Below are 24,421 nucleotides of genomic sequence, written 5' to 3'. Positions count from 1 at the left end.
TAAAACTACTACTGCAGCATTACAAACTCTTGATAATAACACATTAGAGACATGCAAGTCTCTAATTTATTCAAACTCAAAACAGAAATCCCAGAGAAGGTGAAAGGGAAAGGTGAAATACCCACAAATTTAGTAACAGATTTTGCTATTGGCTGCTTTGTATTCGCGTACAGATTTTGCTTTCAAAGCCAAAAGGTAGGTGCCAGCTATTTCGGGGTACCAGAACGGCTGTGGCAACGTATCTCTTGAGGAGATCCATGGGATATGATGCTACATGCAGCCACATTAAATTTTTGCATTTTGCAAATGCACCTTGCGTAAGAAAGATGTGATATATGGTGGTGACATTTTGTAAAGAAATGAAGCTCTAGGCTACAGAGTGTCCTTTTGTGGTTTATGGAAAAACTAGATGGTAGATGCCAGGTTTTGTCATTTAGGTTGGCCAGAAAGGACTTTCTGGTTATACATCTTCAAATATCTATCACTTGCTGAAATTAAGAGGTAGTTAGACATGAGTCCCATCTGAAAACACAGTAAAACTTACTATCTGATTTTGATTGTGTTTCTAAAAATGTAAACATTTTTATTTTGTATGTAATGGGCAATACAGAACTGGCTTAAGTTCTATTATTTATGCATCCAGGTAGCAAACACCAAAACTGTTTACAAACAGTTACACTAATGTTTTTTAATGTCTTAAAAGCTATACTTGCCAGAATTGCTGTAGGCCCAAGACTTAACACTTTTTGTAATGATACTATCCAATACTGTGCTGAACAGCAGCCTGGATACCTGCTTATATAATAAAATACAATAACAATGAGGGCAGGTCATTTTTTCAGAGACACCCAAATTGCTAAACCTGCCATATTCTTGGGGGACAAACGTAGGGGTAGAGCAGCACTACAGAACTGAGCTCTCCACTCATTCCACCTTTTCCATCAATTCAAGAGATTGTCAGCCTGAACGACTGCACAGTGACTGGCATTTGGCCTCTGTTCTAAACGATTTGTTTTCCCAAATGTGCATTTTATTAACACACAACTTCTCACAGGTATCTTCCAGGAGACTGCTCGTAGAGTCATGATTTCTTTGTTCTAGAAGATGATGGGGGGAGGGGGTGTATGTACACCCACAGTTTCTCCTCTAATAGCTCATTTCATATCCCCCAATAGCTTCTTATTGCTGGTAGTACTGTATTAGGGGAGCACAAAACTTAGAAGTCCTCTTATTACTAGCTCTGACACTAGAAAGGAGGAGGGAGGAGCAAGCCTACCATGCTGCAAGAATTCAGAGCCTGGCTAGTACGTAAGGACGAATTATTCGGCCATGAAAGAAGAGTCCCAGGCAACCTTGCAAACTGTGGAGGTTTCTATACATGTAAAAAGGACACTAGCTACTTTTGTGACTATTAATTATGTGCCTGAGCCCACATCTATACTACAAGCTGTGCAGACCTCGTCAATGCATTTAATACCATGAAGAAGTGCTACAACATGCATTATAATACAGAAAGATTGCTCACATGTCCTGTTGCATACCATCTCTTCACTAGAGGGAGTCTAAGAGAAGGACTACAGAGCAGTATAACATGCACATTCAGAAGCTTAAACAGAGAAAGATTATGAACAGTAAGTAGTGGCATAATGAAATAGGATGTTGAGAACTGAATTATCCCTCAAGAGCCAAATAAAAGCTGCCCTGTATTCAAGAACTCTTTTATGAATGCATTTCTTAAAATATGCTGTTTCCTTTTTGAAGAGACCCTGAAAGTGCAAATGAGCACTAAGCCAATGATGTTCTTCCTGAATACAACTATCTCCATACCACGCTTGATCTCCAAGTACAGTAGACCACAGTTGGATATCAACAATACGAGAATCACTTGCTATTTAAAAAACCCAAGATACAGACCAGGAAGAAAAATACTGTTTACATTTATGGCTGGAAACCACCATCCTTTTAGAATTGGATCCTACATGTTAGAGAGTGGGGGAAAAAAAAAAAAAAAAAGGGCGATGTTGCCCTATTTCTGACACAAATACAGCTGAAGGAAGCAGGACTATACAGATGCCAAGTCACTGTCACTCCTGATGATGCTCAAGGAACAGCTGCTTTAGCTGGTAAGTCATTTGATAATAGCATTTTTCCCTGAAATTCTAAAGGTAAAAAAGTGGGTGTGTGGGTGAGTGGGTCACAGCCAGCCTAGAGATACTAGTTCTTTCAGTCTTCTAAGCTTCAGGGGAAGAATGGTCACCAATGGATAGCCAAACTTGAGAGAGCTGGGGTGGAGGAATGAAGCATTGTGGTCAAAACATGCCTTAAGTTTTCAAGGAAGAAGTTTACCTTTATCTCTAGTTCCATTGTCCACGTTCAATGTTCCCCAATTGCTTGCTACAATAGTTTTTACAGTTCTTTAGACTAAAAACTTTCCATGAGGTTTTTTGTTTGGTTGGTGGGTTTTTTTGTTTGTTTGTTTGTTTTTGCAAGAGAGGAGGAAAGTCAGTGCCATAAATGTTCTCTTAGGAAACTTGATTATATTATTTCCTATTTTATTTCCATATATATATATATGGAATATATATATATTTCCATGTATACATGGAAATAAAGAACTTAATTGCATGCACTATTTATATTCTACATAAATGTTTTTGCTGTGTTCTCATCTATGAAATATATTAAATTTAAAAGCTCCTTCATGTCTCTACTGCACATATCCAAGATTCAGCTAGTATACGTGCACATCTGAAGATCACTAACAGAAAATTGGATTATCCATGACAATGAAACACCTTATGGATGCTTATTTCCATACAGCTCAGCCATCTCAGCCTGTATCCAAACCAAGTTACAATAGAAAGTGATAAGGAGAAGATCTTGACATGTGGAGTCAAAAAATACCTTCCACGTTCACTTGACATCAAGTGGATTAAGATTGTAAAGGATAGTCAGGTTACTACTGTGAGAGGAGAAGATACCTGTATAGAGGCCTCTGTCAAAAGTGATGACGGCCCATTTAATATCAACAGCAAGTTAAGGGTGCAACCATCTTTGCAAGACAATGGAAATGTTTATAGATGTGTTGCAAACCACAGATCATTGACTGACAGCATACTTCTGGACGCTACCTTGACTGTCACAGGTATTCATGCTCTTCATTCTCGCATTTATTTTGAACGTCTTTATGCTTGATCATGTTGTACACTCAACATTGTCTTTAGGAAGTTCAACCCCTTTAAGCACTGTGCCATCCTGCCCTAGCCATCTTTCCTCAAAGAGCTGTTCTTCCAGCCAGGCTGGGGAGCGCATGATGCAGTGACACTTGTGGGAAGTGTGGCTTGTTGACACACCAGAACACATTTCATTTCTTCTGTTCATAACTAAAGAAATCATATAAAGCAGAGATTGAAATACAGCAATTAGAGCATCTTTTGGAGATATATATATATATATATATATTTTTTTTAGGATGATAGAAGAGGCAAGACAAATCTTACTTTGAAGCAGAGACAATAGTGCTGAGCAACTTGAACTTCTAGGAACACGGTACCTTACTTTGCTTTGGCTTGTTACAACTTCATTCCCTCTGTTCACAAGCCGTGTTGTCTTCAGGACATTTGTGGACACTGTGTTAGTATTTCAGTGAGTTTAATGATTCAGTTGATTTAGTCCTCTCTCCAACAAAATACTGTTACTCTTTTCCATACACTTGTATTGTCATCAATCGCTGATGTGTTGCTAATGCAAGTTTTTAAGAAACACTTAGTGTGCTCTAACTACAGTGCAGTTCTCCCAGTAACCATGGTTTGATACAGTTTAACATTTTCTGAATATATCAGTATTACCTTTTAGTATTATATTAATATAAATAATTGTGGCTATATTTTAACTTCACTATATTTCCAGTACTCAGACAAGAAAAATAACTAGCCAGTCATCTACCCTGATGGGTAGATTTAATTCAGTTAGCTTTGCTACAGTGTCATCAGAATTGCCTTTATTAATTTACCTATTAATTATTCACAGCTCCCAAGTTGGATATCAGAACTTCAGTTGGCTCTCTCATTGTATCAATAGTGACCTGTCTTTTGGTTGAACCGATTGCTTTCCTGTACATTAAGCATTATAAACCACGTAAGTAGTTTTTAAGGATGTACTATGCTAATGACTTCTAAATGGAAAATTCAGTTTTTGCAAATGCTTTGATTTAAGGCTGATAGGAAGGGCCAGCTGACTGTAGCCAGCACTGGAATACCCCTTACAATTTTTGTAATCTTTAGCCACAGCTCCCAAAAGCTGTGCTCGCATGCTTTTGTTCCCGTTTACCTAAAAAAAACGGGATTTCATTTACTACTTTGCTGGCTGCAGTCAGGTTAGAGCTTCCTAAGCTGTCAGGGTGCCAATGCGGTGCGGAGGACCTGTGCTGGCCGGATTCAAACCGGCGCAGATCTCACTCCTGGCTCAGACTGCACTCACTGATAGCAGGCTTGGCTGATGACACCAGGGATCAGCAAGGTACTGATTTGGTCTCCGCCAGCTTAAGCGCATCTCATACCTCATCTTTCAGTCCAGACACATCCTAGATGTTTTGTGTGTGTCTCAAGCTCTCGGAAACAAAACCAGGGGTATGCTCCGTGCACGCCGAGTATCTTTTTTTTTAAAAAGAAATTGCAACAGGGCGGTTATGAGGTACAAGAATACCGCTAGGATCAAATGCGCTGTATTCATCTATTTCCACAAAAGGATGAACTGATACTATTTAATTTTACTCAGAGTGGCTAATAAATGTCATACTTGCACATGCAAGTGTATCATCAGCAGAAACTTTAAAGCTTTACCTGTTTGATGCCGTTTTCTTTATTATTAAGAAGAAATAACAATACATATACACATCTAAATCATTTTCACAAAAAAATTTACGTGGAAGAAAATTTGAAGGCTGGCTGTAGCTGACTATATAGTGACAGGTCTGGCAACAATGGTGGATTGAAAGTTATTTCAATAATTGGTTTTCAATCAAGGGAATTTAATTATACGCATTAAGCAATAAAGCAGCAAGATCTATTTACACAGTATTGCAGTATAGCGTCTAAACCTTTGTAAAGTGAGGAATGAACTAATGTTTAGGAGTTGAAAAGGAATAAAACAGACTTGAGCTTATTTTAGGCAGCAATTTGCATTGTGTAAGTGCAAAGGAGAAGAACGACCACTCCTTAGTCCTTCACCTCTGTCCAAGCAGAGATGCGTGGCAGCTTGCTCCCTGCATACCTTTTCCCCTTAGCGCTTGGTTCCTCAGCACAGCCCAGCAGCTGACTGGAGTCTGCCTCCCAACTGTTTTGGTTACAGCTGCTAGCTCACCTCACGCCCCTGTGGTTGGAAAGGGGAGACTACACTTGCCTATTGCTGGTGAGGAAGGGAATAAGCCTTCCTGGTGACCCAGGTGGCAGCCTCTCCAGCACGCACCTGCGGTGCGGTGCAGCAGAGACGACCTTATCTGGCACAGCATCACCTTCCATGCCCAGGGGAGAGAGGGAAGTGAGCTTTGTACTATGCTTCCAGGGCTCTCCAAAGCACCTCCTGACAGCATGGATACTTCTGAGACTGAAAACTGCATGCAGTTCACACAGTAGAGAGAACAACTGGTGTTCTTTTTTTTTTTCCTTGCTATTCTTTGTAGTTTGGTGTGTATCTAGAAATGAACTTAGCCATTTTTTGCTTATAGTTCCTCTAAAAATAATACCATTTCATGGGACGCTTAGAAATAAAGCATTTGGAAGAAATGGTTTTGAATTACCATAGTGGGCTTTCATCCCAAACCAATAACCATACACTTTAAAGCATCCACAAGAGAGAAAGGTGACAATTTTCTCCTGGAGTAGCGTACAATGTGATGCTGAAAGAGAAGAAGCGATTCCCCTAAAGGATCAAAAAGATCAAAAGGCTTTTATACTTCAGGTGCATGTGGAAAAAGAAAAAAAAAGGCACTTTCACTGTTCCATGCACTCATCGTGGATCTCCAGACATATGTGATCGTAACAAAGCAGAGCTTTCAGTTGAAGTTATTCATGACATGCTCATATCACGTCCTCTTGAACAAACACCACCACTGAATGTCATAGGTAAGCAAGCTGCTTTGCCATGCAGTAGGCGTATTGCTTAATTTCTGCCAGACAGTAGCTGTCTGGACTTGCTATTGATAGGGCTACGGCTATCATTAAAACAGAATTTTTCAAATCAAGTGTCCATTTTAAAACTCCCACTTTTCAGCTCACCGTTACAAGAATGGGTGTGCTTTGTCTCCGAAGAGTCATTTCTTCTGCCCCAAACACTCTCACATGATTAAGCGGTTACTCTTACGTGGTCATACAGAATCGTTCTTAGTAATACTATGTATTTCATACACAGCTGTCTTAACTAGCTGCTGGAGAAGCGAGTACTGCATTTTCCTGGAGGAGGCACGTTCTCGTCACAGAAGGCACGCTTAGCCTCTCAAACGCTAGTAGATCATAGTGAGGAGATGTCTGAAGCAGCAAACACCCTTTAAACACTTACCATGGCGTTAAGCATCAAGGAAACCAAGCAAAAAATTTTGCCTTTGGGTGCAGACCAGGCAGTAGGATTTGGGGCCTACAGTATACTGAGGGAAGCTACTTGATATCCTAAGTGGAGCACAATTAACTGTTAATACCTGCAGTTGTGAACAAATATGCCAGATTAGAAGAACATTAACCCTATTTTATTGATTTGTGTTTATTGCTGAGGAAAAAGGCGGTAACTTGTTTTAGGTAGGAAGTGTCTGGGCTCCTGTTCCTGCTTTGTCAGTGATTAATAACCTACCATATAGTCGAAATCTTTGGTTTTTTTCCTTGAGGTGAGTTTCACAGTTGCATAGGGTACATTTAATCTTTTTCCCCCATCCTTCTCCTATTGCTGTGCTCTAGGTCAGTTTGGGATAGCTGAGGTGTGTGAAGACAGGCATTCTGCGGTATAAGACAGTATTTAATGCAAATAAAGATGTTAGATGCAGACTTATTTTACCACAATGAAATTTTAAGATTTAAAATAGGGGGGGGAAAAAAAAAGTTGGGCCAGGCACTTTGATATATTAGAATTCAAAGCTGTTTGCTGTTCGATTGAATGCAGTCTCCTAAATAGGATAATAAAATCTAATTCTAATCAATCTTCTAAAGTTCAGAGATGAGGTATAACCTGCTGTGTGTGGCTGCACGTTCCACTGAGCTTTTGTGCTGTATCAGGAATAGCTGGGTCTAGTTTGATCTGCTTACAGTCTATTATTGGCGTTCTGGAACGGCTTTTCCAGCTTTGAAAATGCCGGTGATGTACGTAATTGTAATTAATCTTTTCACAGAATCACCAATATTATAACCTTATTCAAATTCTTCCAGTGACTTAGAGCTCAGACCACTACCAGTCTGTTTTTCTCTAACTGGTTGTCTATGTTGCTATCTTTGGATGGAATTATAAAAGCAGTACCTTAAACAAACCTGTGCCCAAACTGTTTTAATTTCCACCCCCTCTCCCCCATTTTAAAGCCACAGGGCAGCAATAAAACATCCTGTAATACAGCTGTAGCTTTATAAGTGCTGTGTACTAATAGCCCAAATTATGCTGAACCTGTGCTGATAAACATACTCACAAACAAGCTGGTTGAAGGTAGTTAGCCAGGTGACAAAGTCTGCTGAGGATACAGAGTTTTCTAAGCCAGGCTGAACATGAAGTATGCCAAGTTTATCTCTTTCTGCCTAGGACTGTCCAACATTATCCCTTTGGGCCTTGTACCTTGCACATATGTGCCTCCATGTCACATGGCAGAGCATGCAATATGACTTCAGAGTTGCACTGTGAAAACCTCCCCCCTTAAAAAAAATAATAAAAACACCACACACACAGAGCTTCCTAATTATTTGAACTGAAAGAACCACAAGATTAGCAATAACATTTTTTTTGGCACCACAGTAGCATCACACAGTGGCCAGAGGAGACCCGTGGGAGATGTTAGGCTAGGTAAACGTGGCTCCAGAGACTGCCAACTGCGCAATGCAGACCTGAGTCAGTTCACAGCATTTGCCAGGGTTGGGTGGTCCCCTGTCCTTTGGATGGTCCATAAAGGCAGACCAGACTTTGCCAGACTGAATATTATTATAAAAAGGCCATTTGCTTAAGAAGTGCCTCAAAGCTATAAGGTCTCTGATGTTTTGCAGTTCACAACATATACCAGCATATTGAAAATGGCATCAAGACGCCTATGAGATGAGCACGGCATAAAACACGGTTCATGAGTTTATAGCATAGGTTTCTCTTGGGCTCATGGTGCTTAGCATCTGGGACAAAAGCGATCAGCGTCATACAGTACTGGGTCATATACTGTTCACATTTTTTTTTTCTCTTTAATCTGATGATTTACTTTTCAGCCCCAGCAGCATTGGATTCAATACAGCGTTCTACAGACGAGCCAACTGCTGAGGAATCCCTGACTTTAACCTGCAGAGCCCATTCTTTCTTTCCTGAAAGAATTGAGCTTTGCTGGTATAAAGATGGAGAGCAACTCTCAGAAGGATCCTTCACGAGTTTTGTGATGAAGGGTTCAGATGGTCCTTTCTTCTGCAACAGTGTATTAGAAGTCATTCCCTGAACAGAAGATTTCGGGAAAAGATTTGTGTGCAAAGCTAAACTCAAAGGATTGCACCACTATAAAGACTCTGCTTGGCAGCTTGAAAATATGAGTAAGTTAAAAACTTTATTACATTTCTATTAGTAGCATGAAATCTCTGTGCCTGTAACCGAGATGCCCTTCTTTGAACAAAGGTAAATTGCCATCACTTTGTCACTTCATAATACTCAGGGGTTCATCATGTATGCGCAGAGACAATCCAAGGCAAAAGTCAAAGGCACTACTAAAGTCATGGAGACTTGTAGAGTGAAGAAGTTCTTGTTGCTGAAGCTTTACCTATGAGTAAATTTCACCTTAATGCTGTGGCTATGTTAGGAGGACAGGCGTAATTTTCAGTATTTTAACTAGCACAGTTAAAATTGAGGGTATACAAGGCAGTTTTGGCATTTGGGTGCCCTGGGTCAGTTTCAGTTAGCAAACATACTAAAAATATGTCCTGCCTTGCCCGTACTACGATTTTACCACATGAACAATCCAATTAAGTTGTGTGTGTGTGTTGGGGGGGGGGGGCAGGGGTCAGGCCATAGTTCAGAGAGAGGGACTATCTATACTATTCCTGGTCTAGATTAGAATCAGGACAGGTCCTATTTTCTTTCCAGCGCACTAGATATCTTCCTCAGGATTTTATTTGAATATCCCATTTTGTTATCCAAATTCCTGTTTTGATGTTAGATTTCTAAACAAAACTGTGTCCACGTAGGTATCAGAAGGAGATTATTTTAAAGAACTGCAACAAACACCCTATCATGCAGAAACAGGACATGTTTAGTTTTTTCAAAGTGTTTTTCCTGGAAATTGCTTATATAAAAGATTAGAAGAACACACTAGTGAGTAGAACACATGTCCCTGGAAGCAGTACTTCCCGTTTCTCTTGGATTCTGAGAATTGTCACCTTTTGAGTTTCTCTTTCAGTATTACTCTGGTTTTCACTCCTGTCTTCCTCTAACCTTCCTCATGTAGTCACTGTTATCATACCACTGAGAATGAACAAACAGGGGTTTGGAAACATAGTGGAAAAATCTGCTGTTTTGATTCAGTGTTCTTTCTATTTGCTGTTTTACTTGCAGTATGCAAACCACAAATCTCAGAAATTGTGTGCACACCCCAAATCCCTGCATATGGGAAACCTATCACATTATCCCGCACCGTGACAAGTTTCTTCCCTGCATGCTGTCAGATATACTGGACGAGAGGCTTCAAAAGATTCACAGCTGCTGAAGTTAAAACACAGGGTCCCTGGCTGATGGCCACAAAGCTTTATTACAAAGAAAGCCAAGTCGCCTTTACACCTCAACAAGACAACCGTTCAGGGCAGTTCACGGTCGAAGTTAAGCATTCTAGCAGTACTATAAGAAAGTCCTATTCTCTCAGCTTCAGAAGTGATTGTTTCATCACATGTTCCTTGGGTAGCATGTTTTTGCTTTCTTATTTGGTCTGCTTCAAAATGCCTAGCGTAAGGTCTATCATGAATTACATGATCGAAGTCTACTCTGAAGTGACAATAGTGCAGCTATTTCCTGCCCATCCAGATTTATACCCATAGACTTGCTGGAAATGCATAGAGCTTTAGGTGGGCTGATAAGGAGGAACAATGAAGAAAAGAGGGGGGGGGAACCCCCCCCCCCAAACACCGCTCCTATCACCTCGATAAGATTTCCACAGGCTTTGTCACAAACCATCTCAGAGTAGAAAAAAAATTGGTTTTGATTTACGCAGTCTGATCGATTATCCTAGTGTAAGATGACTATATAACAATGCATCACAAGTCAGTGCATACAAGAGGAAAAAAAAAAAAACATTCCAGATACACATCTAAATCTAGCCCAAGCTCTAAGTTTAGCTTCAGAAGTAGAGCTAGATTAAGAATTTCAACGCTACCTACAGCATCTGTATTCCTATCAACCTAACTGGAAATGAGGGAACCAGATCCCTTGCACAGGCTTGACACTTTCCATCTTTAAAGGTTTCTTGAAACTCTTGTGGAGGTGGGGATGGGGGCGGAGAGCAGCTTTTAGAGTTCATGGAATATTTTCTTGAAGAGATTTTTGAGTAGTATGACACTGATGCTTTCTCAGAAAGCAAAGGGATTTTTCCTTCAGCAGGGAAAGTGCTTATAACTCCATAATTCACCACCTTTCCAATTGTGCTGGCATAGCTGTTTCAGGGGCTGCCAAAAGGAATAGCAAGGGGAAGTTGAGAACTCATAAGCCAAAAATATAATGTGTAATTATTTTATTATTTGCTATAGAAGCTCTATAGTTGGACAAGTAGCAAATTTTTTTTTTATATGTAGAAAGCTAGAAATTTGTTTTTTCAGCTGTCACAAGACCATCATTTCTCCTACTTATTGCATTCCTCAATGACACTGGATCCATCTTGCTTCCTGTATAAATACCCAAATATGTAAGTGACCAAGGCTATGAAGAAGCAAATAAAGGCGTTTGACCCACTTTTCACATCCTTCTCTGGTTATCTAGCATTAACAACTACTATATCATCTCTGTGTGTATGGGGGCAGGGGGTGGTCCAAAAGTTACAGATACTGTCCTTAGTCCAAGTGAGCCAAAGTATGGAAAACTCTTGTTTTTACTCTGCAAAGTGAGCGATTTCTGTTCCAAAGATACTCACATCCAGTGGTTACTGGAAGAGCATGCAATCAGACAAGACCTACTGGACCACTCAAGTAACTCCTTGCCCCTAAACTCTGTGCTTCAAATAACACCTACTGCTTCCATGTTTGGCAAAAAAATTTCTTTCAAAGTAATATGCAAAGCCCTGGAAAAAACCCATCACAAGAGATATATTGTTAAGGCTCCCAGGTACGTATAACAAGTTTATTGGTCTTTTCACTTTAAGGGCATTTACAGAGCAGCATTTGATTGAGCCAAGGGGAAAATAATTCCTTCGGGTGCACAGAATCAGCCGGGACAGGGAGGTGCAATTTTGGAGTCATTGTGCAAGCATGATTCAGCCCCAGGAGACCTGGGTTGTAGCTTGCTATTGAATTAGTCCATATAGTGCCCCAACCGATATGTGAACTTGGGGTATCATTCAGCCCCTGAGAAGCCTTGCAAAAGTTCCGAAAAATTGGTATAAGTGAAGGTTGAATTTAAGCTTAGATTTCTGATTTCCTTGATTTGTTGTATTTCAAAGTATGGAAGTATTTCCCATTATGAAATTTGCTAAAAGTAAAATGGCTGGTAAAAATCCAAGTGCCAAAAAATTGAGGTCCTATTATATTTAATCCAGCCATTCCACCAGCAATCCGCTTTCCTGGAGATATCCTATCTGATAGGAGCAATTTCACTTTCTCCGTCTTTGCAGCAGATAGAAAATACAACGTATAATGACATTAACATGCAATGGTTTGGGCCAATACGACAGCCCCTAAGGGAGGAATTCCCTTCCTTTCTCAGCTTTTCTTGTTCTCCTTTCTGCCACCCCAGCCATACGTTCCCATCACTTCTCTTGTTCTAGCTCTGACCTTATCACACACTAAACCAACTGGTCTTCTCAAATGGCAGGAGACCACCAAATCAAACCAGCTTACTGCACGGTCAGACGAGTGCTGGGGTGAGCATGTGCTGCGGTTGGGGGGGGGGGAAGGGGGGCCAAGAAAGAGGGAAGAAGGCCTAGCTTTGAGTAGAAGAGAGCAAGACTTTCCCTTTTAATACTAACAAGGTGTTTTGTCTGAGCTTCAGGATGCAAATTCACATTTACCCTGCTGTAAAATGCTAGCAGGGAGAAGGCTATAGAGATTTTAGCTTTTGTACTTGAGAAAGGTCTGTACTATGTGCTTTGTCTGGGGTTTACTTCTCAATTAGTTTGATGTAGAACTGTAGAGTGAGATTTCTCTTCAACCCGATTTTGCAGCAAAACAAGTAACAATATTTTAGTTAGGGGAAGTGATGTATGTAGGTGAACAGGCTGTACACCTAAGACAAGTACTTAATTGCTATCATGTTGAAAATAGTACACCTAAGACAAGTACTTAATTGCTATCATGTTGACAGAGGTCTCAAAGACAGCAGGTCTTACTCCTGCTGCCAGGAAAGAACCCTTTCATGAAGGGCAAAATTCCTTTGTTTTAGTAGGTTCAGTATGTATGTACGTATGTACAGAAAGTTACTAAAACCAAGTGCTGAGGACTCAAAGAGCAGCAGGTAACTGTTCTGTTGCAATTTTTTCTGTTACAAATCACTCTTGGTGTAGCGTCCTAGAAATATTTTACTGCAGCATCTTTCTAATGGAAACCTTTCTTTCTTTCTTAGCAAAGTCTCCTGTTGTCTCCGAGATAAGAAAGATTCCTGCACAAACCATAGCCAATAAGACGGCCTGTCTTGAAGTTTCCATATCAAATTTTGTACCTAAAGACATCAGAGTTGTATGGTATAAAAACTGGACAGCGCTATCCGAACCCAACCAAGTTATTAAAGCTAAAATCAGAGAAAATGGGTGTTATATTTTTGCATGAGCAAACTACAGTTTTCTCCAAAGGCATCAGAGAATGTTAAAATAATAAGATGTGGTTATTCATCCAACAACTCAGTGCTGTGTAGAGAGCACCTTCCCACTGAATCTTGCAGGTAAACTGTATTGTTTTATTTTTGACTCATCTCCTAGAGGATAGTCTAAGTTTGCATACTGACTTGCGAATACTCAAACTTACTTCAGTGTGGCTGAATGGGATAAGATATTCCTCAAAGTTATTAAGGGTATTGGAGTCTCATGAAAGAGGATTACACGTCTAAATAAGTATTTCTGTTATGTCAGAATAACGTACCAGTTCTCTGGTTTTCTATCCCACACTTATGCACTGAATGAGCTACAGCCAATCTTTAAACTTCAAAAGTTAACTAAGAGATCTTTCCGCTTATAACTCACTAAGGATTAAATCAAACCTTCCAGCTAATGCTGATCAGTATTTGTTGTAAACGCTTTCAGAAAGCGCAGTGAGTGCCTGCACTCCATTTTAATTAGAATTCCATTCTCTGAACTGCATCCAGACTTCTAAAGTCAGTAAAAAGACATCTACTGAATTCAGCATACTTTGGAGTAGTTTTTCTGTGAGTCAACGTGAAAACCAGTGATCACTAAATAATATGGAATGAGAATAATACTGTTAAAAATATTGCAGAATGGTGTAAATTTGGTAATGCCCTTTAAGTCGATATTACTATTGTAAGAAATGGCATTTCTTCCTACTTTGTAGGAGAATTTAGCAGGGCTGCTAATACACTGTCTCTGACTGCAAACGGGAGCCACACAGAAACCTCTAAAGAGTAAGTATCACTTTTAAAACAAAGCAAAGTTATAAAGGCCATTCTGACGACAACAACCCAGAGCATGATTTTCTCCTCACCAGGCAAATGTTACTCCATTCTGTCTCTTCTTCTTACCTTCAGTAAGTTCACCCTTACTACCTCATACAGTGCTCTTGGTTTGTGTAGAAGGGGCAGAAATAGGCAGGATGCGTATTGTCCACCACTAACAAAGTATTTGTCCACATATTAATACTAGTAATTGTTACACAAAGACTTTTTTGCAGCAGAAATCACCTGAGGGAGGCAGCGAGGGATCTCTGGCAGTCCAGACAGGTGGAGAGATTCACAGAGACCCAGGCAGGTTTATGGACCCAGCACAGCCCCACATATGGGCCTGCCTGAAGCCAAGCCCAAACAAGGGGAACGAGCAGGCAGGGAGTCTTATATCTATACCACTGGCTCTTCAAGTGGTTATTGGGCGTTAAGGGCCATCAGTGAAACGTGAAGAATCACCATTTTAAAATGGTAGAACACAACCTGCTCAGCCAACATGACACATCTGGTGCTGAGACCTTTATCCTCTTCTCTCTCCCTCCTCCTCCTCTCTTAAAAAAAAAGAAAAAAAAAAAAAGGAAAAAACCCCAACAAATCCTGTTCCTAGTCAAGAAGCAGCCACCACTTTGAAGATAAAGTGCATTACTGAGCATCCAAAGGCTGGCAAGGATGTGACATTTCAGTGCTGTGTACCTGGAAGGAATAGAGGCAGTGTGGCTTTTGTTGCCTGGTTTAAGGATCTATTTCCAATTGAGGAAGAAGTAAAAAATATGGCCTGTGAGGATGGATCTGGTTTCATCTGCTGTGTAACTTTCAAAACATAAAAACAGAACAAAGAATGTAGGATCAGATGTGATGTTTCTACCAAAGATGAAACTGTTGAAGAAACCTACATTTTAAAACTGTTTTGTTTCTTACATGGAGATCAATCAAGACTCTTCAGTGAAGAGAAATCTGCATGACATGTGCAAAATAGACTCTGCATAAAGTAGAAACTCTACGATGATGCTGAAACATCTGGAAAACTAATATTATTAATTAAGAGTTCTGACAGCAGGTCACAGGACAGCAGGTCACAGGACTATGGCAAACTACAATAAGTTTTTTTCCATTTCGTCTTGAACAGTCTGTTCAAGAATACAACCGAAGTGAGATACTTTTCAGGCTATATGAAAATGAAAGGCTAATGAAAAAAGTAGGGGAAAAAAAAATCAAATAAAGGAGTAACAACTTTGCAGCCACAAAAAAAAAAAAAACAGTCTTACAAACTGAATTATCTTGACCACCCACTAACTTTTTTTATAAATATCAAATGCATCTATTTAATAAAGCAGATAGCTGAAATATTTACACTTAAAAAATCTATGAACGCCCAGACAACACTTGATAGAAGAGAGTTTTTAAAAAAAACAATGGCTATTTCCTACAGAGATGTTTCTAAAGATACAGCTATTGCCTTTGGAAAGGCATCTGTTTACTACCAATAATTCTAGGTAAATTCTAAAGAAGCATGACGTACCCCTGTGGTTTCTGAATCCAGCCAGTAGTTCTTCCGAATTGAGTTACCCTCATTTATTCAGTGATCAACACACCTGTGGAGTGCTAACCACGTTACTAAAGTATCATGGGTGTTGGCTGTGGATAGTTTCTTTATCCTCAGGTCAAAACTTTCTTTTGCTTTACAGAACAAAGTTGGTCTCAGGGCGCTATTGCTCCAACAAAATCTATACATTTTGCTACTCCTACTCATCTTGGTGATCCTCCACTTCCCCTGCCTCCTCCGTGAAAGCGGTGTTATCTTGCCAACTTTGTTTTCCTCCCAATTTTAAAATCAAAGCAGAGCTAGCAACACTTGAAAAACCCATCTGAGCCAGAGTAGAGGCAGGATGCTGAAAATACTGTCCCCGCTGCTCACATATCCTCACCAGGGGATAGCAGGAACTTGACAAACAGGAAAACATGACCTCAAACCAAGACATAAACATTCCAGTTGCTCCAATGTCACAGCATATAGGCGCAGCCAATACGCACACAAGTCATATTCTCTCAGGTCAAAGAAGAGAAAATAAAAGACAATTTTACTCACAAGCTGGAAGAAGAGAGGGTCTCAGCTGGTGGAAACAAACTGCAAAAGCACTGGCTCTGCAGCACAGCTGGCCTTCCCCCAGGTGCAAGGACCCTGCCAGAAGCAGAGGTCACACAGAAGTGCCCTTGAGGAAAGGGCAGAGCTGGTGGCTCACAGACATGCCCATAGGCTACTGGACAGGAAGAGCTGAGACATTTAACACAAAACATGGGAACAGCTTCATTCTTGCAGCATCAGGTGCTCTTTGGATCAACTGCCAGTCTCATTGACCTCAGAGTACCAAACCCTAATAGGAAAATCCTGGCGCTAATGAACTCCCTGGCAAAACTCACTTGGATTTAAAGGGCCAGCATTTAATGTGGGGGATCTGGTTTGAAACTTGCTGAAGTCAGGCTCTTACTGCCCTCACTGACTTGGGATGCAATCTCTGTGCCTTAACTCTGTTTCAGAATAACCAGTCAAAACGACTAATAACAACACCAGCAATGATGCTACTTATACACTGTGCCTACTGTCTTTTCAGCAGGATTATGTTTACAAATGCAAAAGGATAAACAGATAGTAGCCAGTTAACACAGCAAATGTACAAAATCAAACAGGCAAATGTGCAAAATTTTACAAACGTAAAACAGTAAGTCTGCCGAGTCCACACAAATGTCTTCTGGTAGGTGGTCATGTTTAGCACCCATCGCTCCCTCTGTTGATAAGATGCATTAGACGAAAATGAGGGCACAGCTTTGCACCAGGGACGGCAAAGCAAAGGAAGAGGATCATCCCTTTGGCCTCCTCATAACCAGGTGGGCACCCACCCGCTCTGCTCTCGCGCAGGACTTTGCCCCCAGGGAGCCTTCGCCACCCTCGTGGTGGGCCAAGCCACAGGAGGTGGCTGAGGAGAGGGACGCTCACCTGAAGGAAGGAGAGGGGAGAGATGCTGCCAGCTAGGCCTCCGGGCCATGGTTATCACGGGAACCAGCTGTGGCAGGGGCACAGGGAGGGTGGCCATGAAGGTGGCGGCGAGGCCCACGCTCAGGGGTGCTCGGCTCCACGTGCACGATTTGTTTTTCGTGCCCCTCAGCCACACAGAGGCTTTTCTGGTGGGTGGCTCACGGGAGCAAGAGTTTTGGGCTCTTTTCTGGCCCCAAAGTGTTTGCTGAGTGCTGCCTTAAGTTTTCGGAGGTTGTCTTACCTGCTGAGGGGTGCGTGCTCACTGCTGCCCTGTCAGCACCCAGAAACCAGCCGCAACAGGGAAAGCGATGGAAAAAAAGACGTGGTTGCCCTTCTCAGTTCACCTCCTCGCTGAGATCTCACTGGGAACCTCAGCCAGAGAAGAGTGCACATAAAAGCCCACTGCAATTTACACAAAAAGCCAGGCAGGACTGCAGGAGCTGGTCCTGCTGGGTAAAATACACCAAAAAGGCACCTTCTTGGCCACCCAATTCAGAGGGGATTGATCAGCTCCTCAGCTTTACACTGAGGGAGCCAGCTAGGAAGCCTTTCACAGAGTTGCCATCTGCATTTAAACTCAGTTTGTCAGGAACGAGGAATGACAGATGCAAGTGACAAAAAATGGCTAGAGAGGTTTCATTTTTTTGACGAAAACTTTTAAACTGAGTCACTCCCATGTGATGATTCTTTAAAGCTACATTATGTATCAAAATGGCAGCATAAAGCAGAGAATTATGCAGCCTACCGTCCTTCGTAAGCAACCCGCAGTGCTAAGAGCGTGATGGAGACAGTGGCATGTTGAGCCTCTCCAGAATGTCTTCTGCTCTTTTAATAGAGAATTCTCCTTGGGAGCGTGGAGGTTTGTATCACGTATCACATATCTTTCTTTTTTCTGTTGCTGAATCAAAAATAGTACACTGAGTCATTTATTACAGGCAGACGGTCGCCAGCCACTGTTAACATGCTTCCTGCCATGGGCTGCCCTGATGCGCCTGCTCAAGGTCTCCTTCACACAAGGTCTTCTTCTCAGCTCATACCAGCTTTGCTCGAGTAAGGTCTGTAGCATGGATTAAATCCCTCTTACTGCTGTGGCACATATGCTTTCAGTAGGTTGACAGATTACACCCTTTGATCCAAACATCCACAGAAATCAATGGAATTTTTTCTTTTGACTTCAAAGAGCTTTGGGTCAGGGCTGTTCGGTATGAGATACTCACTTCAGAGTGGGGCAGCTGGCCCTGGTCGAACGCAGGCAGCACAAAAAGCAGAACTGCAAAGGGCATCGGTCCTGCCTATTTTTAGTGGCAACACCAGTATGACTTTGAGTGTGGGGAGAGAGAAAGATGTGCCAATAGCAACAGAGGAGCATAAAATGGAGTAATTCCAAAATGCTTTCTCTTCTCAACCAAAACCTTAAGAGCAAGAGACTACATTCCCTTCTGCAAGGAACTGCAAAATGAACAACAGGAAATCACCTATGGTAGCTTATTAACATCCAGATCCTAGGAATAGATCTTTCCATGCTTTATACAAGGAATCATTGTGGAAGTTGGAAGCTTGGCAATTTCACAGAAATCTCTCTGTGTTTCTGATATCTGTTTTATTCTTGTATTGAATTTTTCAAAGAAACTCTTGTGCTTCATTGCACATCAAAGTTAATCTATGCTAGCAGTGCTACAATAATTCTTCTAGTGCAGATGACTGAGACACACAAAGAGTGGAGGAAGAAGTAAAACACGAGGAAACATCCAGCTTTCAAAGGACTATTAATTATACATTAGTCATGAGTTTTATATTAACTATTAATAAATAGCTAACCACAAGAATCAGCTACCACAAAGCCCTCCTAACACTGCTTCCAGAAGGGCTCTGTTGTGACTTGTACCTTGCCGAACGCACAGCAATGTTTACCCGCAGGACTGAGAGTAATGCTGATCATGCCCAGCCTGCGTTCTCACCTTACAGGGCAGGCTGAATTTTGGAGCTGACCTTGTTGCTAATCTGTCACAGTATGTAAGCCCTGGCCTTATTAAAGACTTTCATGCTAGCCTCTCATATCTACATTTTAGGTCTCTGATCTCTCATCTCAGCAACTTCATACCTTTGCGCTAACATTTTCAAAGGAAAATAGCTTATTGCTTCTCGATATTGTCTTCCCACTGTGTCACTTGTGGATTTTAAATGTATTTATTCTGTGTCCCTCGTCCTCCTTTGCCTTAATGTGCAGCCTCTTGAGTTCACTTCTGATCTGTATATGTTTAACAGGGAGGTTTTCCTACTGAAATACACTGCCATAAGGCTATATTTACGAAATGCCTTGGGGGATAAAGAAGATCAAATTGGCCTTTTTTAATCCTCTCATTTCCTACACGTATAAACCCAGTAGCTATGTTCTCACTAGCAGTTACTGTGAGTATTTTAAAACTACGGCAAATAGCCTGAGTGTTCTCCAGTCTCTGCTGCTGATTAATAAGACTGATCAGCCTTCTGTTCATTCAGATAGCTTAACGAACTCAAATTTGACTGCACTGAACAGTGGAGACTATGAGCATAAACCAGTAATGGTCTCCTAAAACTAGAGCCCAGCAAAGGGTAACTCTATGGTCACGGTTAATCCCATCACACACTAAATAATTCAACAGTGGCCTGCTACAAAACATATTGCTTCCCAGTGCCTGTGTCCATGTCCTCCCGTCATGTCAGGGCAAGACCCAAGTTTGTAGCACCCGCCCTGCTTCCCGCACACTTGATTCTGTGCAGAGGAAATGTGGACAGGCAGCCCCACCCGGACCCCAAACGGTGATGCCTCAGATCAAAAAGTAAACGTGGTCTGATCGAGCAAGCTCAGAAGTCCACTCGCTTTGGACTTCAACTATAGAAAGCATAGCATTTGCCCACTGACTGAGGACTTCCCTACGTCACAGGATGGCACTGACATGTTCTTCAGAACACTTTGCAGATATGTTTTGTAAATTTTCAGAACACTTCATAAATGACAAAATGAAAGGGTCCTCACAAATATGTATTATTGCTAACACAAAACGCTTATTCTTCTGTGCTCTGATCCTGAAATGTTTTTATATGTTTCAAATAATGAAAGAAAAATTTAAAATGAAAAGAATCCTAGTAACAGACTCACTAACATATTAAAATAAGTAGCTACAGCAATTTGAATAGTACAGATTCTGCGTTCCTCATAGCGTTATGGGAGATCCTTTTTGTTTGGCTTCCTTCTTGCAAGGCTTGGGAAAATTATGCAGACTCCTTTTTTAAAAAAGGGGACATAAAAGGTGGTCCTGAAAGCAGCCCAACAAATGCAAGCTGTTTCCTCCCATCCTTCCCCTCACCATCTCGCAGTGAACAAAGAGAATCTGTGTCTCTGTAGCACAGGTTTCCTTGAGGGAAAAAGAGGTTTGCATTAGTTCCTGAACACAGTTGCATGGTAGTGCTGCTGAAATTGCTCTGCATTTAGGTCAAATCTTGAAATGAGATTTAAAATACTACCAGCTCTGAAGATGTTCTATGTGAGACTCTTCAGGTATATCTTACACATTGAAATAAGGCACTAAGGAGACTTAAGGAGAAGCCAGTGACTCAAGTCACTGGAAAACAAACTCTGTAGTATTTTATCTATGATTCTTGTAAGAACAGAACTGTGACAGGTGATAAAGAACAGTGAACAGAGGTATCTAGGAAAAACCCACAGCTCGACTGTAAGTGCTTTTCAGATGGACAATGGAGCACAGGCTGTAGGAGAAGGGAAAGCAGGAAAATAATGCAGCAAATAGACTGCATCTTACAGAAGAAATCTCATCATCAAAACCATTTCAGCATTCCCTATTTAAAAAAAAAGGGATTTTTTAGGACTACAAGTGCAAAATATGCCTTTCCAAATTTTCTTTTCTAACAACTTGTTAATGCTACTTCGCCTATGTCTTCTCATTGTGAAACACACAGCACATTTTTAGAGCTGTGCAAAGAACAGAATTGGTGTATAAGGAATTTAGAAACTGAACAGATATTTATTCACTTAACTGGCAGTCTGAGAATGCCGATACATGTTTTAATAAAACTGAAATATACAAATACTAATAATATAACTAATATTTTATTATTTTAAAATATTTTTTGATTTTACCCCACCATTATTTCATTATAGATGCTTGAAAATATTCCACAGTAAATAAGCAAGTTTGTTATATTGTTACACTGACAGGCTGTCAAAAAAATTGCCATATTATTGCTAAAACAAACTATATCAGTGTATGTTGTGAGCTGCATAAAAGACAAGAACTTGATACTAGAAATCCCTCGAATAAATAGAAGTACTAAGGCAACTAAGTGACTGTCTCTCTGCAGAACTTGTGTAACCAGGTGTTGTTCAGCTCTGTAATCCTTTTTAGCTTTTAGTTGGACAAAATTTATCCTTTTCACTTCAGCGGCAGTTTGTCCAGTTAATAGCATATTGTTGTTAATATAGCTGCTATCTCCTAGTAGCCCTGCATAGAAATAAAATTGCTGCTGTTAGTAATATTCCCAGACAGAGTACGCTAAGGGGAATCTCTCCTGTTATCACAGCGGAACGGACTGGGTGAACATGGCTCCTTTATGTTTGCCAGTAGCCGCCTGATCTTGATTTCAGCTAAAATCCGAGGCAGGTATGCTGGCTGCGTAGAGAGGTCAGGATCTCAGAAACCATTTTTCTCAGCAGGGGGATGTTTTATGATACAGCGTCCCAGAAGTGACCGCGTTGTCTTAGACGTCCCTCCCTTCCATAAGCACAAAACCTCCACTTCTTTTACAAAAGAGAAAAGAAGTAAAAGGTCTTGCCTGCTGCATACAGCTATCCTTCAGCATTCAGCACTGTCCTTTCATTTACAGTATCTAATTCTATTTATATTTCCTGATTAGCTAATAGAATTTACTCTGACCTAAGGGAGAGGTTAATTTTTTACTGGATACGGTGATTGCCATGTGGCTCTGTGTTTGTGTGTGTGTGTGTGTGTGTGTGTGTGGAGAGGATGTTGCTCACCTACATTTAGACAATTAGAATACATAATTTTCCTATTATTAATTAATTTCAGTTGCATATTATCTGTTGCTCTTTTTAAAGGCAAAAACATTGTTTACTATCAGAAATGTACAGTCCAAAAAGGCATTCTTGAATGGTTTATTTTGGAAGTGTCAAGGGTTTTAAAATAAACAAAAGTAAATTTTCAAATATGTTTTGTATTGCAAAACAGTGCAACAGCAGTGGCTCCATACAATACCATATGGATGAAAGAAATCCAGAAGTTAATTTCTTTAAGAAATCCAGAAGTTAATTTCTTTAAGACATAGAATATAATGACATAGACACTTCCAGATCTAGTCTTACTTGTGTCATAGATAGCACTGCCTGCCTTTTTGTGATTATTTAAATTAAACCTAATTTAATAACTGTTAGAATTTTATTTTTCTATATTGATGTGTTCAAGTTTAGAAAAGGAAAACAGTTAAAAACTACTGACTTTGGGACAGACACTGCAAGACCCTAAGTACTGCAGCCTCCGAGAGTACACATACATTTATTTCTCAGGAATATATGTCATTACCTGCAGATTAATCAATACAAAATGATCATGCAATTAAATATGACAGTCTGAAGTTTAAAGCTGCAGATCATGATTTTCCTACGCGCAATGCTGCTTGAAATCTCTCACACCTTTACAAAAATATAATTAGCTTTAGATTTACCCACAATAAATAACACCAGAACATACCTTGTGCTACCAACCTGAATTTAAAAAAGCAACAGAGGCCACCTCAATGTTTTGAGTTTATGGGCTCTTTCAGACACAAAGCCCTAACAGAGTTTCCCAGACAAGAGGCATCAGGAAGGATCATCGCTTACAGTGAACTTGGGCTTTAGCTTGACAGACCTCTTCCTTATAGTGGCTTTTGGGGAAAACGGCATGGTGTCCATAATGCTCTTGTCCTCCTCCAGTTGCCTAGCAGTGCACGAAGGGGTGGGCACTTTCACCGTGTTGCCAAATTTAGAGTAGTCCACGGAGTATCGCCCATCTTCCTCTGCCACGATGGGCACAAACCTTTGGCCCCAGAGGATTTCATCGGCCAGGTAGGAGGTCCTGGCCTGAGTGGTGATGCCGGTGGTCTCCACCACTCCTTCCAGGATGACGATGATCTCCAGGTCCTCGTGGTGGTGGAGGTTCAAAGGGGAGATGTCGTAGAGGGGGCTGTTCTTGTCTATCACGTGGTAGATGATGAGTGGGGAGACGAGGAAGATGCTGTTGCCCCCCACGGGGTTCTCCATCTGGATGTCGATCTGGTTGAGGGGCACCACCTCCCCCTCCAGGCTGGCGGTCTTCTTCACCACCTGCATACGGATGGTGGCGCTTATGATCATGCTCTTCCGGAGGTCACCCACCCGCAGCATGAAGCAGAGCTTGCCCTCCCGCAAGGCGATGACCGCGTGCTTGCTGAAGATGAGGGTCTCGGCCCGGCGGTGGGCCTGCGAGGTCTTCATGAAGATGCAGCCCAGCATGATGGCGTTGATCACCAGCCCCACGATGTTCTGCACGATCAGCACCAGGATGGCGGCCGGGCACTCCTCCGTCACCATGCGGCCCCCGAAGCCGATCGTCACCTGCACCTCGATGGAGAAGAGGAAGGCGGAGGCGAAGGAGTGGATGCTGGTCACGCAGGGCACGAAGTCGGCGGGGGGCCCGGCTGCCCCCTCGCCCAGCCCCCGCTGCACCCGCGTGCTGTGGTCCAGGTCGCCGTGGGCGAAGGCGATGAGCCACCAGACCATGCCGAAGAGCAGCCAGCTGCAGAGGAAGGACATGGTGAAGATAAGCAGCGTGTGGGGCCACTTGAGGTCCACCAAGGTGGTGAAGACGTCCTGCAGGAAGCGGCCCTGCTCCCGGATGTTTTTGTGGGCCACGTTACAGGCGCCGTTCTTGCCCACGAACCGCGCCCGCCGCTCCCGGGCGCGGTACCGGGCGTGATCCGGCACGTCCTCCGCCAGGCGGGTCAGCACATACTCCTCGGGGATGATCCCCTTCCTCGACAGCATGGCTCCCCGCCGCCGCCGCCGCCGCCGCCGCTCAGCGCCGCCCCATGCCCGCTGCCGCCGTCAGCCGCCGCCGCTCCGCCGCCGGGGGCGGGCGGGGGTGGGGGGGAAGGGGGACCGCGCCGCGGGGCCGAGCGGCCGCACGGCGCCGCCGCAGCCCCCGCCGCAGCCGGCCGCGGCCTCGCCGAGGCGCTGGCGCCGCCAGGGGGCGCGGGGCCGGCACCTGAGGCGCCGCTGCCGCCAACGGCCGCGCCAACGGCCGCGGCGCGAGCGCGGGGCGGGGCGGGGCGGGGCGGGGGGCGAGG

At 42.2% G+C, this 24,421-nt stretch overlaps 1 protein-coding gene and 1 non-coding gene across 2 annotated transcripts; one reads left to right on the top strand and one right to left on the bottom strand.

The window, feature by feature from the left end:
• The first annotated feature begins 4,144 nt into the window (after positions 1-4,144).
• LOC104140413 (uncharacterized) lies at positions 4,145-22,311 on the top strand. The gene is made up of 4 exons (XR_011141347.1): positions 4,145-6,122; positions 8,436-8,747; positions 12,967-13,281; positions 13,908-22,311. It is a non-coding gene; the product is annotated as an uncharacterized protein (transcript).
• Positions 22,312-22,902: 591 nt separating this feature from the next.
• Positions 22,903-24,168, bottom strand: KCNJ11 (potassium inwardly rectifying channel subfamily J member 11). Its single transcript, XM_009669163.2, has one exon. The coding sequence runs from the start codon at positions 24,117-24,119 to the stop codon at positions 22,917-22,919; it is 1,203 nt and encodes a 400-aa protein (XP_009667458.2). The 5' UTR covers positions 24,120-24,168; the 3' UTR covers positions 22,903-22,916.
• Positions 24,169-24,421: the final 253 nt, after the last annotated feature.

This window comes from Struthio camelus, chromosome 5 (genome assembly GCF_040807025.1).
Source record: "Struthio camelus isolate bStrCam1 chromosome 5, bStrCam1.hap1, whole genome shotgun sequence".
Taxonomy (NCBI): domain Eukaryota; kingdom Metazoa; phylum Chordata; class Aves; order Struthioniformes; family Struthionidae; genus Struthio; species Struthio camelus.
This window is presented reverse-complemented; position numbering and strand designations above follow the sequence as displayed.